This window comes from Mobula birostris, chromosome 20, assembly GCF_030028105.1.
Source record: "Mobula birostris isolate sMobBir1 chromosome 20, sMobBir1.hap1, whole genome shotgun sequence".
Classification (NCBI taxonomy): Eukaryota; Metazoa; Chordata; class Chondrichthyes; order Myliobatiformes; family Myliobatidae; genus Mobula; species Mobula birostris.
The window spans coordinates 63,497,040-63,512,190 of NC_092389.1; the positions used below are offsets into that span (position 1 = coordinate 63,497,040).

Consider the following 15,151-nt stretch of genomic DNA (forward strand, 5'->3'; position numbering starts at 1 on the left):
AGCGCGGCGACCACGCATGCGCGTTTTTTTAAACAGGAGACATCTGCAGATGCGGAAATGCAAAGCGACACACGGAAAATGCTGGAGGAACTCAGGGGGGCGGCAGCAACGTGGAGAGGGGTGAACAGTCGGCGTTTCACACCGACACCCTTCTTCAGGACTGGAAAGGAAGGGAGGGAGTCAGAATGTGTGTGTGGGGCGGGGGGGGACTAAAGTCAAGAGGTGTGAAGTTCACTGGTGAAAGAGATACAGGGCTGGAGAATAATAATAAATACTTCATTGATCCCGAGTGGGAAATTCTTTTGTCACAGCAGCTAAATTTAAAATCACACTTAGCAGTGTGCAGACTTTACTAAAAGTAAAGTTGAGAATAATTATATACAGAATAATACGGTACCAATGTGCAATTATAACGTATGAAACAATTTTGCAGAGACTACTGAACTTTCTGTCGCAGAAAGATGTATTTAATGGACTTTATTTCTTACATCTTTCACATACATGTGGAGTAAACTCAAATAGGCAATCATAGTAATTTATAATAAACAGAACAGTCAATGTAACATAGAAATACACTCAAATCAGCGTGAGTTAAGCAGTCTGATTCCTGGCGGAAGAAGCTGTCCCGGAGCCCGTTGGTCCTGGCTTTTGTGCTGGGGATGCGTTGCCCCGATGGTAGCAGCTGGAACACATTGTGATTGTGGAGACTCGGGTGCCCGGTGATCTACACACCTGTCTTTGTAAATTCCCTGAATCGTGGGAAGTTCACAACTCCAGATGCGCTGGGCTGCGCGCACCACTCTCTGCAGAATTCTTCGATTAAGGGAGGTACAGTTCCCATACCAGGCATTGATGCAGCCAGTCAGGATGCTCTTAGTTGTGCCCCTGTAGACAGTTCTAAGGATTTGGGGGCCGACACCAAATTTCCTCAACCATCTGAGGTCAAAGAGGCGCTGTTGTGCCTTTTTCACTGCACAGCTTCTGTGTACAGACCACATGGGGTCCTCGGTGATACGGATCCCGAGGAACTTAAAGCTGTTTACCTTCCAACCCCAGATCCATTGATGTCAATAGGGGTTACTCGTCTCCCTTCCTCCTGTAATTCACAACCAGCTCCCTTGATTTTTTGACAGTGAGGGAGAGGTTGTTTTCTTGACACCACTGTGTCAGAGAGATGACTTCTTCCTTGTAGGCCACCTCATTATTGTTTGATGTTAGGCCAATCAATGTAATGTCGTCGCAAATTTAATTCGCAGTTTAGAGCTGTGGTGGCAGATTAGCAGATGAACTGTTGTATATGGTTATTATATTTGATGGGAAAGATCTTCTGTAATGATCCTTGTGACAGCGGCGCTGAGTGAGTCTGTTTGAAAGGGTGCTCCGCTGCCGATGCAGTATGTCGTGGACAGAATGTGCCCGATTGTCCGTAATGGATGACCATTTGTTTCGTGTCCTCCTCCCCACAACTAACTCGAAAGAGCCCCGGTTGTGGCCAAGGACGGTTCCAGCCTTTTTGATGAGTTTATTTTGTCGTTTTGCATCACCAGCACCGATGCTGCTCCCCCAACATAAATCCGCAAAGAAGACTGCACTCGCTACAACAGACTGGTAAAAAATCTCCAATATCCTGCCTCACACATTCAAGGATCTCAGCTTCCTTAGAAAATGGAGCCCGCTCATCCCCTTCTTGTAAACAGCTTTGTTGTTGCTTTTCCAATCATATCTGTTGCCGAGGTGAAACCCCAATGCTGTACTCCTCCACCACCGCAACGTCTTCTCCCAGAACGTATACAGGCCTCGTCACTCTCCTCTTCCTCCTAAAATCAATCACCTTTTCCCTGGTTTTGGCCACATTCAGGAGCAGGTGATTCCTCCCTCACTATTCCACAAACCTGTCCACCAGTCCTCTGTGCTCCAACTCCTGTCCATCTCTGATACACCAACTACCGCAGAGTCATCAGAGAACTTCTGCAAGTGGCCAGACTCAGAGTTGCACTGAAAGTCTGAGGTGTCAGTGTGAACAGAAACGGAGAAAGGACAGTCCCTTGTGGGGCTCCGGTGTCACTCACCTCCACCTCAGGCACAGAACCACCCAGCGGTACAAATTGGGGTCTATCAGTCAGGAAGGCAGTAATCCAGGAGATAGTGAATTTATCTACACCCATCCTTTGCAGCTCCTTGCGCAGATGACGTGGCTGGATTGAATTAAATGTTGCCCGGGGCGACTGAGGAGAACCCAAGTGCGGGACATCGGCACGCCGACTGAGTTGGGGATGCTGGCGTAGACGTGAACGTAGAACACCAAACCGGAGGAATCTTGACAAGGAAACGGGATCTACAGGGACTATCTGAAAACTAGAGCTGAACTTAGAACTAACGGTTCTAATCGCACAAGAGAACGAAGTATTATACGAGAATGGACCAACAAACTGGCAGCCTATGATAGTGACACCATCGTACTGATTTCACAGTCTCTGATGCAAACCAGAGGTACCCTAATTAAGCAAACTAGCAGCAATTGAAAATCTAATGGCTGAAATTAGGGCATAATCAGGGAGAAAGGAGTGTTGAAGCGGAACAGCCAAACGGAACCATGACATTAAAGGCACCAGAGACATTTTAAAAAATGTGACTCTGAGAATGCCACCACCATCATCCCAGTGGGAGTGAGCTCGCTGCAACAGGGAGATGACGGTGAAACACCCAGGTTCTGTTCGGCTACCTAAGTCTGGGGAAGACCATCTCTGGCCCCGCCAAACGTGTGAGATTGAGGTGTGAGCTCACCCGAGACCCCCTGTTTGGGTGGATGCTGCGTGATTTGTTTCCCTGATACAAATCAATACCACGAAATAACAGACTGGACACCATACACAATTAAAGGAATTAGCTTTATAAATCTGAATTTGACTGAAGGGTTAGTAAAGAAAAAAGCAAGAAAAAAACAAAAGGGGCCCATATTAATGAAACAGTCTAATGTGCACAAGTTGGAGCTCACGGTTTCCCCTTCGCTGATCCTCCTTCGATCTCCCCGGCTTTGTCGGATCATGACTCCGGTCCGGCGTCTTCTCTCTTCATCTCCCGCCAAATGAAGATGTCACTCTGGTGTCAGGCACACGGCACGAAACACACTCCCGTCATCGGACGGCTCACTTTCCAAAACACCCGTTATCTCTCACCATCACCCAGACACTGCTCCTGCAGAAAGACCATTTCACTCTCCTCCCCGCCCCCCGCACCAAGATTAGTCATGTCCTCATTGTGATAATTTTCCACCCCTTCATACAAAGCACGAAGTCCAATCCAGGTGTAAACGGCAGTGACACAGCTCACCAAGGCGACAGGTGCCACAGTCTCTTCCCCCGGTGCTACATAGGCCAGCCTATCGAGTGGTCTCCTGATTCTGTGAGATCTCCTTACCCCGTCATCTACTTCTTCAGCTTCCTAGAGATGCTGCCTGGCCTGTTGCGTTCACCAGCGTTTTTGTATGTGTGTTGCTGGAATTTGCAGATTCGCTCGTGTTTGCATTGATAAGAACGAATATTTTTATTTTTTTATTATTTATTTTAATTAATTCGTTTATTTATTTTTATTTTTCCTGCTGGGTGGCGGCGACATCAAAGAGGGGTTGTGCTTTCAGCAGCGAAAGCGGTTCCTCGCTCCCCTTCTCTCGAAATTGCTGGAGCAGCCTCTGCCATCCTGCGGCGTGCCGGAAGGTGACATCGAAGAAGCCGGGGAAGTCCTGTAGGCAATAAAGGTCCCTGGGGGTAAATCCACAGCAGTCCGTCAGGACCTTCCGGGTGAAGGTCACCCTGGTGTAGCGGGTTCCCCCGTTCCGGTCTCGCACTATCACCCTGATAGTGTTCGGGATTTCCGGATCAGGAGCCGATGCGCTGGTCTCTGCGGCCATCCTCCACATCGCGGTCGTTACCGGAATTGGCTCAATCCCAAACCGCCTCTGCAACAACGCGAAATCTCTTCTGCGGCTTCCAATCGCACTCGATTACAGCCAAAAGGCCGAGAAGTAATGTCTACAATCACTGGACCCATTCGGATCCTGCTAGTGTTCACTCCATTAAGTTAGACCGACTGTCTACACAACGCCTGCTTATCCTACTTCTCTTCAACTTTTGAAGCAGATTTGGTGCAATTCCTCTCAGTCTTTGGCATATGTTGTCTTTTTCTCCCCTGCAGAGAAACCTCTTTCGGAATCTGGCTGATAATGTAAAATAGCTGATATTGCACCAACCCAATGAGAGAGGCGGAGCTTGTTTGTGTGACTCCTCCTCCTCTCCGCTGAGAATTCCTGTCGGGCTATTCCGCCCGCCCCCCGCCCCCCGCCCCCCGGCTCTGGCGTCTTACGTCAGTGCAGCGTAATGACGTAACGGTAGGTGTCGGAGTGGGGGACGTAACTCGATCGGGATCGTTGTCGCCGGAGAAGCGAAGTTTGTGCCGGGGCAGGTGACTGGGGAGGGGGGCCTCCGGAAACGGGAGCAGTGTGGATCGGAACGTCGGATGGAAGCGATGGCGCGGGAGTGGGACGAAGGGGAGGGTTGTAAATGGGGGAGTGAGGGACGATGCGTGGTTGAGTTGGTGGGGGGAGAGGGATGCCGGAGAGTTGGACGAAAGGGACGGGGTAGGGTTGCACCTCGGACAATGCTGGCATGTGGCAATGGATTATTTCCACATAAATTAATCTAACCATCTGGCTGGACTTCATTGGTAACGAAAGCTTATTGACTAGAACTGGTTCCATTAAGAAATCGGCGATAATCAGGGGAGAATGTGAGTACACTCCAGTGACTACGAACTTCTTTCAGACATCCCACGGCCTTTCTGCCGTATGCCTTAAGCCAAATACTGGAAATAATTCTGAATATTCCGTATTTGGCTAAATTTGTGCAGTTCCATCCAGCGTTTAACAACATTCTCCAACCTATGGTTTGTACCACTTACTACATCTCCAAGGAGAAAAAATGGTGGAAATCTGGGGAAAAAAGAAGCATAAAATACTGAAAGGGATTATGTGGTAATGCAGCATTCTGTAGAGAAAGAAGCAGTTAATGATTCAGATGTGATGTGATTCTTAATTATGGCAGTGATCTTTCATCAGTTCTAAGGAAGAGCCATTAACCTGACACATTTGCTCTGTTTCTCTGCAGAAGGCTGACCGAAGTGCCAGGTATTGCCAGCACTTTATTTTAATTGAAAAGATATGGCCATTCTGTCATTGTGGAGGCTGGGTCTGACTCCTGGAACGCCGTCCCCATCAGGAGTGCGGAGATCCTGAACCAGAAGAAGTGCGGTTGTTCAGGACTCATTCACTGTCACTTTCTTTGGGGCAATGATGGATGTGCAGTAAAATCTGGCACTGGTAATGAAGTATGGATTCTGGAAAGTCAGTAACTAAAAACAGCCTAATGGAACACTACAGCACAGTACAGGTCGTTCGGCCCAAACACTCCCTCCTAGATCGGCCTCTACTTTTCTAAAATCCATGTGCCTATCTAAAAATTCCTTTAATGTCCCCAATGTATCTGCCTCTACCACTACCCCGGCAGTGTGTTCCACGCACCACTCTGCTTAACAAAAATTCTTACATATGATGTCCTCCTGTACTTCTCTCCAGTCACCTGAAAATGATGCCCTCTCATATTAGCCATTTCTGCACTGGGAGAAAAGGTCTCCGGCTGTCCTTCTTGCGAGCTTCTCCCGTACCTATTGTCTATCGTCTAAGCCAGATAAGAGTGATGTACAATACTTATTCAGTTTATCTGCCATCACCTTGCACCCCCACCTCATTACTACCTCTCCAGCATCATTTCCCACTTCCGCCTCTCTTTTACACTATATGTACCTGAAGAAAAATTTGGTATCCTCTTAATATTACTGGCTAGCTCACCTATGAATTCCACCTTTTCCTTCTTAGTTATTTTAGTTGCATTCTGTTGGTTTCTAAAAGCTTCCCAACCCACTAACTTCCTAGTAGTTTTTGCTCTGTGCCCTCTCTTTGGTTTTTATGTTGTCTTTTGTTTCTCTTATCAGTCATGGCTTTGTCACCTTACCTTTAGAATACTACATTCTCTTTGTGATGTGTATATCCTGTGCTTTCCGAATTGCTTCCAGAACTTCCAGCCATTACTGCTCTGTTTTCATCCCTGCCTGTGTTCTTTTGAAATCAATTTTGACCAATTTTTCTATCATGCCTCTCTAATTCCCTTTATTCCATATCTGACTTCAGCTTCTCCTTCTCTAATGTCAGGGTGAATTTGATCACATTAAGATCACTTGCTCCTAAGGGTTCTTTGAATTTAAGTGACCTGATTAATTCTGGTTCATTACAACACCCAATGCAGAATAGCTGATCCCCAAGTGGGCTTAACCACAAGCTGCTCTAAAAAACCATATTGCAGGCATTCTAGGAATTCCTCTTCTTGAGAACAACAACACACTAATTCTCCTGTTCACTTGGATGACAACCCCCCATGACTATTGTAACATTGCCCTTTTGGCCCGCATTTTCTGTCTCCCATTGTACTTTGTGGCCCACATGCTTACTACCATTTGGTAGTACACAGCCTGGAGGCTCTGGAAGTGAGTGAGGTCCTCAATGAATACTCCTCTTTGGTATTTACCAGTGAGAGGGAACTTGATAATGGAGAGGACAATATGAGTGAGGTTGATGTTCTGGAGCATGTTGATATTAAAGGAGAGGAGGTGTTGCAGTTCTTAAAATACATTAGGACGTATAAGTCCCCGGGACCCGATGGAATATTCCCCAGGCTGCTCCACCAGGCGATGGAAGAGATTGCTGAGCCTCTGGCTAGGATCTTTATGTCCTCGTTGTCCAGGGGAATGGTACCGGAGGATTGGAAGGAGGCGAATGTTGTCCCCTTGTTCAAAAAAGGTAGTAGGGATAGTCCGGGTAATTATAGACCAGTGAGCCTTACGTCTGTGGTGGGAAAGCTGTTGAAAAAGATTCTTAGAGATAGGATTTATGTGCATTTAGAGAATCATGGTCTAATCAGGGACAGTCGGCATGGCTTTGTGAAGGGCAGATTGTGTCTAACAAGCCTGATAGAGTTCTATCAGGAGGCGACCAGGCATATAGAAGAGGGTAGTGCAGTGGACGTGATCTATATGGATTTTAGTAAGGCATTTGACAAGGTTCCACATGGTAGGCTTATTCAGAAAGTCAGAAGGCATGGGATCCAGGGAAGTTTGGCCAGGGGGATTCAGAATTGGCTTGCCTACATAAGGCAGAATGACGTGGTGGAGGGAGTACATTCAGATTGGAGGATTGTGACTAGTGGTGTCCCACAAGGATCTGTTCTGGGACCTCTACTTTTCGTGACTTTTATTAATGACCTGGATGTGGGGGTAGAAGGGTGGGTTGGCAAGTCTGCAGATGACACAAAGGTTGGTGTAGAGGATTGTCAAAGATTGCAGAGAGACATTGATAGGATGTAGAGGTGGGCTGAGGAGTGGCAGATGGAGTTCAACCCGGAGAAGTGTGAGGTGGTACACTTTGGAAGGACAAACTCCAAGGCAGAGTACAAAGTAAATGGCAGGATACTTGGTAGTGTGGAGGAGCAGAGGGATCTCGGGGTACATGTTCAGAGATCCCTGAACGTTGCCTCACAGGTGGATAGAGTAGTTAAGAGAGCTTATGGGGTGTTAGCTTTCATAAGTCGAGGGATAGAGTTTAAGAGTCGTGATGTAATGATGCAGCTCTATAAAACTCTGGTTAGGCCACACTTGGAGTATTGTGTCCAGTTCTGGTCACCTCACTATAGGAAGGATGTGGAAGCATTGGAAAGGGGTACAGAGGAGATTTACCAGGATGCTGCCTGGTTTAGAGAGTATGCATTAAGATCAGAGATTAAGGGAGCTAGAGCTTTACTCTTTGGAGAGAAGGAGGATGAGAGGAGACATGATAGAGGTGTACAAGATAATAAGAGGAATAGATAGAGTGGATAGCCAGTGCCTCTTCCCCAGGGCACCACTGCTCGATACAAGAGGACGTGGCTTTAAGGTAAGGGTTGGGAAGTTCAAGGGGGATATTAGAGGAAGATTTTTTACTCAGAGAGTGGTTGGTGCACTGCCTGAGTCAGTGGTGGAGGCAGATACACTAGTGAAGTTCTAGACAGGTATGTGGAGGAATTTAAGGTGGGGGGGGGGTTTATGGGAGGCAGGGTTTGAGGGTCGGCACAACATTGTGGGCCAAAGGGCCTGTAATGTGCTTCAGTGTTCTATGTTCTATGTTTGGATGTCAATATACATTTCCTGTCACAGATTTTTTTTTTACATTTTCTGTTCCATAATTCTATCCACAGATTCTACACCTTCCAACCCCATGCCACCTGTTTTTAATGATTTTATTTAATATTTTACCAACAGAGCCACACAACCCCACTGCTAGCTTGTTCTTTCAAGAAACATATAAGCATCTGGGAGACAAGTGGACCTGCAGATGCTAGAAATCTAGAGAACTACACACAAAGCGCTGGAGGAGCTCAGCATGTCAGGCAGCATCTATGAATGGGAATCAACATTATGGGCAAGACCCTTCATTGGGACTTGATACTCACGTATCTGGAATATCAACAGGCATAGAAAATAGGAAGTAGTGCGAAATAAGGAAAACTTTTCACAAAATTTAGTTCAAGGCTCAAAAAAACCTGCCAAACAGAGCTCAATAGTTACCAAATACAACAAAAGCAATAAACACTTCCATCAATACCGACATTGACTTTTTTAATGAAAGTATCTTGGTCACATTTCAATCTGTAAGGTTTACAAAGATAAATAAGAACTGAAATGACTACTTTAGAAAAGACTATTTACACTCAATCCCACTGAGATTAACACGAACTTGGACAGAAGGAGGAACAGAAATAACACACATGAAAGAAAAATCACAGAACATCGTCCAGAGCCCCAAACTCTGCCCTGTGCAGACCCACCTCTGGTTTCTGACCCTGCTCCATTGAGCATCCAGCTAATGGTTTCCCATTCTGCTTTCAATCTTTAGAGGACGTGTTTTCTAACAAGCCTTTAGAAGCAGGGAAAATGACCCATAATGTGGGAATGAGCCCTGAACGAGGAAGTTAACTCCCAATGTCATTCTTCCTCAGCCCAGAGATTTGAGGGGCGAAGAACATCTCAGACAGAACTGCAGTCAGCTTGACTTCTTCAGTCTGCAGAACATTCAAGGGAAACCTCTTCACCCACAGAGCGGTGACTGTTTGGAACTCATCACCACAGGGAGAGTGAGAGATGAACAACAGGGGAGGATTTAAAAGGACTTTTGTGGAGCTGAATCACTGGCAGGGTCCAGCCGGCCTGAGTTGACTCTCTACTATACACTAGGTGTGGTATAAATTCACTAAGATTTCCAAAACTGTTTCAATACAGAATACGACCAAAACATATGTGTCAATATTGCTGTCTCAGTTTTACATCTATCACACTGATTATCAACATTAAGAAACACTTTAGACAGTCTCTCCTTTGTCAAATAGTAACAATGTACAATTTTAAATTGAATTAAACGGTGACTGGCACAAATCAAAGAAGAGTTAACCAACTTCAAAATTCTCTGTTAGCAAGGTCATGTTAAGCTCTCTTTCCCAATCTTGCTTAATCTTAAGTGAAGGGTAATTATACTGTTGTAACAGTAAATTATTAATTTTGCCAATAAAACTTTCACAAAAGGATTCATTTTCAAAATAATGTCTAACAGATCAGAATCCTGTATATATGGAAAATTACTTAAATATACTTGTAAGAAATGTCTGACCATAAGATATTGCAAAAAAAAAAAAAGTGAATACGAGAGAGTATTTAGTTACTAATTTCTCAAAACACATCAATCGGCCTTCTTGGAACAGATCCATGAAGGAATAGACTCCTTTATTCCTCCAAAGAAAAAAAGTAGGATCACTTAATGAAGGTTGAAGTAATTTCCATTTTCTCTACAATTTCTAAAGCTTTAGAAATTAAATTACAACCTAATAAATTGACAGTTTTTTTGGTATAATCCCTCAATATATTCATGGTATTTCTATATCAGACCAACATGTAATTGCATTTGTTACATTATTGGCCAGAAGGGCTATTTTATTAAAATGGAAAGATGTCTCTGCTTCCACTTTGATACAATGGTTCTCTCAGGTGATGTTATGTCTCAGTTTGGAGAAAATCAGAAGTAGAACTTTTGATCCTCAATTTGACTTTGAGAAAAGGTGGGGTTCTTTTGCCCGCTACATCGGATTTGAGTTAATTAAGATGGTTTCCTTCTGATTCTTGTTTCAATAGATTTGAGTTGGTGGATTGATGTTTTTCTTTTATGGAAGCTTGTATGGTGTACAGCTCCGCGGTCAGGCTCCCAATGGTTTCTTTTCTCTTTTTGTTTATTTTTTTGTTAGCAAGGTTTTTTTTGTTTTAGTTAGTAGGGGTTCTTAATTTCCTTCTTTTTTCAAAAAAAAAATATTCTTAACACTTTTTTTTATTGTTGATATATTGTTTAGCTTTGTTAATCAGTTATTTGGTAATTTAATTCCTCATTGTGCATATTGACATGTTGACTTGATTAATGTATTTTTTGTTGATCTCAATAATAAACAATAAAAAGATTTTAAAATGAAATAAATTCACTAAGTACAAAGACAGAGTTTAAAATACACTGATTTGTTTGTCTCAGATCCAGAATATTAAACTCCAGTCCCATTAAACGTGAATGTGCAGCAGAAGAAACTCCTCCCGTGCCCAGTGACCAGGGTGCAGAACTGGGTGTGGTGACCAGCAGCAATAATTGCAGAGTTCAGCACCAACAGTCACTGTGGAAATTGCATTCTGCAATGGGGATGGATAAATATCCAGCACGCAGCTTATTGAAACTTCCTCCCCAGTGTGAACCCGGTAGTGTGTCACAAGTGTAACATGCCGTAAGGTTTGCCTCTCTGCAATGTTTCACTGCTGAGGTAACAGTTTCTCTCCAGCAGCAATGTTTAGGTTACGACTAGAGATAACAGGGTTTTGGAATGCAGGGCTATTCAATGACAGAAATGTTGTTCTTCTGTGTGAGTCTGGAAGAGAAATTTTCGTGGTCTTTTGCTGGGGAGAGATGAGAAAATGCGAATGAAGAGAGTGGCCCCTTTTTCTTTTTCTTTGTTTACTTCACTAACCCTACAGTCAAAGTACGAATTCTAAAGCTCAGTTGTTTAATCACATATTGTGTACTGTTTGTTAATTGAGATTTCTTACGTTTGGCCGGGCTGGGGGGCTATCAGCCCCTACATTAAGCTGCTAGCCGAAGCGAGAGTTACATAAGGTTAGATGACTGAGCGAATCCCTTCCCACATTCAGAGCAGGTGAATGGCCTCTCCCCAGTGTGAACCTGGTAGTGTGTCATAAGGATAGATAACTGAATGAATCCTTCACCACATTCACAGCAGGTGAATGGCCTCTTCCCAGTGTGAAATCAATGATGCACATTTGGTTGATTTGGCTGAGAGAATTTCTTCCTGCTCTCTTCTGAGCAGGTAATCGGCCTCTACCCGGTGTGAACTCGCTGGTGTCTCTGTAGTTGAGATAATAGAATGTATCCCTCCCCACACTCTAAGCAGGTGAACGGCCTCTCCCCACTGTGAACTGACCAGTGTGCTTGTAGGTGGGATGACTGAGTGAATCCTTTCCCACACTTTGAGCAGGTGAACGGCCTCTCCCCAGTGTGAACTCGCTGATGTACCTTCAGTAGAGATGACTTAATGAATCCCTTCCCACAGACTGAGCAGGTGAATGGCCTCTCCCCTGTGTGAACTCGCTGATGTATCTTCAGTGGAGATGACTTAATGAATCCTTTCCCACAGTCTGAGCAGGTGAACGGCCTCTCCCCAGTGTGAACTGACCAGTGTGCCATTAGAGTGGACGACTGAGTGAATCCTTTCCCACACTCGGAGCAGGTGAACGGCCTCTCCCCAGTGTGAACTGACTGGTGTCTCAGTAGCTGAGATGACAAAGTGAATCCCTTCCCACAGACTGAGCAGGTGAAGGGCCTCTCCCCGGTGTGAACTCGCTGATGTACCTTCAGTTGAGATGGTTGAGTGAATCCCTTCCCACAGACTGAGCAGGTGAATGGCTTCTCCCCAGAGTGAACTGACTGGTGTGTCAGTAGACGAGCTAAACGTGTGAATCCCTTCCCACAGTCTGAGCAGGTGAATGGCCTCTCCTCGGTGTGAACTCTCTGATGTGCCTTCAGTTGGGATGACAAAATGAATCCCTTCCCACAGTCTGAGCAGGTGAACGGTCTCTCCCCAGTGTGAACTCGCTGATGTACCTTAACTTGAGCTGACGAAATGAATCCCTTCCCACAGTCTGAGCAGGTGAATGGCCTCTCCCCAGTGTGAACTCGCTGATGTACTTTCAGCTGAGATGACAAAATGAATCCCTTCCCACAGTCTGAGCAGTTGAATGGCCTCTCCCCAGTGTGAACTCGCTGATGTACCTTCAGTAGAGATGACTTAATGAATCCTTTTCCACAGTCTGAGCAGGTGAACGGCCTCTCCCCAGTGTGAACTGACCAGTGTGCCATTAGAGTGGACGACTGAGTGAATCCTTTCCCACACTCGGAGCAGGTGAATGGCCTCTCCCCAGTGTGAACTGACTGGTGTCTCAGTAGCTGAGATGACAAAGTGAATCCCTTCCCACAGACTAAGCAGGTGAACGGCCTCTCCCCAGTATGAACTCGCTGATGTACCTTCAGTTGAGATGACTGAGTGAATCCCTTCCCACAGACTGAGCAGGTGAACGGCCTCTCCCCAGTGTGAACTCGCTGATGTACCTTCAGTTGGGATGATAAAGTGAATCCCTTCCCACAGTCTGAGCAGGTGAATGGCCTCTCCCCAGTGTGAACTCGCTGATGTACCTTCAGTTTAGATGACCAAGTGAATCCCTTCCCACAGACTGAGCAGGTGAACGGCCGCTCCCCGGTGTGAAATCGCTGGTGAGCCATTAGGTCAGATGACCGAGTGAATCCTTTCCCACAAATTCAGCAGATGACCAGCCTCTGCCCAGTGTGAACTGACTGGTGTGTCCACAGGTGGGAAGACCGACTGAATCCCTTCTCACCCACAGGACAAGGTGAACGGCCTTGTCCCAGTGTGAACTTGCTCATGTATCTTCATGAGATGACCTTGAATCCCCACAGTCTGAAAAGCTGAACAGCCTCTCCCCTGTGTAGACTGACAGGCATGCCAGTCAGTCAGATGATCGAGTGAATCCCTTCCTCCACTTCTTACAGACATGCACAGAGACAGCAAAACTGGCGTGTTGTGTTCGAGATTCCCGGAGATAAATTCCTTGTCATTTTTAACCTGAAAAAAGATATATAAAATCCATCAATAAGTGAAGAACAACATTTCAGATGAGATCACTTCAGTTGTCAAGGTGTGATCTGGCATCTCACTGTTACAGTGAAGTTTAACCCAAGTTGGAGAGAGAAATCATCTTCTAACTGGGCACAATGCTGGTATCTGGAATGACCATCAAATTCTCTGATGCTCTTCCTGTCTCTTAAAAAAAATAAGGCATTTCTGCCATCTCCAATCTGTGGAGTATAAGAAATGCAAGAGAACAAATAAGAAATAAATCAGGATGGCTAAAAGAAGGCATGAGTTTGCCCTCGCAGAAAAGATGAAGAATAATCCTCAGAGATTCTGGAGTTATATTAAGAGCAAAAGGATTCCAAGGTACAAAGTTGGTCCTCTGGAAGACCAGAATGGCAATCCAGATGTGGAACCAGAGCAGATGGGAAGATCTTAAATATTGTTTTCATCTCTATTTACTCAGGAGATGGACACAAGGTCTATGGGAGTGTGGAAAAGCAGCATTAACATCGTGGACTCTGTACAGATTAAAGAAGAGGAGATGTTTGCTATCCTGAGGCAGATTAGGGTGGATAAATCTCCAGGGCATGACAAGGTGCTCCCTCGGACCCAATGGGAGGCAAGTGCAGAAATTGTCGGGGCCCTAGCAGAGATAATTAAATCACACTTAGTGACAGGGGAGTTATCAGAGGATTGTAGGATAGGCAAAGTTATTTCGCTGTTCAACATAGAACTTAGAAATCTACAGCATACTCCAGGCCATTCAGCTGACAATGTTGTGCCAACTTACTCTAGAAACGGCCTGGAATTTCCCTAGCACATCCCCCTCTATTTCTCTCAGCTCCAGGTACCTATCTGAGAGGCTGTTAAAAGACCCTATTGTATCTGCCTCCACCACCGCCGCTGGCAGTGCATTCCACGCACCCACCACTCTCTGTGTAAAAAACTTATCCCTGACATCCCCTCGGTATCTATTTCCAAGCACCTTAAATCTATGCCCCTCGTGTTAGCCATTTCAGCCCTGGGAAAAGTGTCTGGCTATCCACACAATTAATGCCCCTCATCATCTTATACACCGAAAAAAGGCTCTAAGCATAAACAAGGAAACTATACATTGCTTTGAGGATTTGTTGGAAGGATACACAATTATGAGAGTATAGATAGGGTAAATGCAAGCAGGCTTTTTCCACTGATGTTGGGCAGGACGACAACCAGAGGTCATGGGTAAGTGGCTTCCCCAGTTATTGAAAATTTAACGGGACTGCGTGGAAAACCTCTTCACTGAATTGATTATGAGAGTGTGGAATGAGATGCCAGCACAAATGGTGCATGTGAGCTCGATGTCACCATTTTAGGGAAGTTTGGATTGGTACCTGGATGGTTGGGGTATGGAGGGCTGTGGTCCCGGTCGTTGCATTGGACAGCTTAATTGTTTTCAGCACTGTCTAGACGGGACAAACGGCCTGTTCCTGGACTGAACTTCTCCATGCTTCTTTGACAGAGAAGCTGGCCAAACTTGACTGGAAGGGGAAGCTGGCAGGAATGTCAGTGGAGCAACAAAGGCTGGAGTTTCTGGGAGCAGTTCGGGAGCTGCATGGTAGATACACACCAGTGAAGCACTCCAAAGGCAGCAGGACACAACCATGGCTGAAATAAGAAGCCAAAGCCCCAGCAAGTTAATGGATACTTCTCCTGGTATTAGAGAATGGCGATTTAATTCTAATTTGCTTCAAGACCCGGATTTTGTTAAGTTTATGAAAGAGCAG

The 15,151-nt window shown here is 45.4% G+C and overlaps 1 protein-coding gene across 1 annotated transcript in view; it reads right to left on the reverse strand.

Moving 5' to 3' along the window:
• Positions 1-11,373: 11,373 nt before the first annotated feature.
• The window catches only part of LOC140185253 (uncharacterized), a 122,188-nt gene continuing 118,410 nt past the window's right edge, over positions 11,374-15,151 (reverse strand). The window contains exon 3 of the mRNA XM_072238641.1: positions 11,374-13,035. Within this exon, the coding sequence (XP_072094742.1) occupies positions 11,555-13,035 (1,481 nt within the window). The 3' untranslated portion in view covers positions 11,374-11,554. The remainder of the gene's footprint in view (positions 13,036-15,151) is intronic.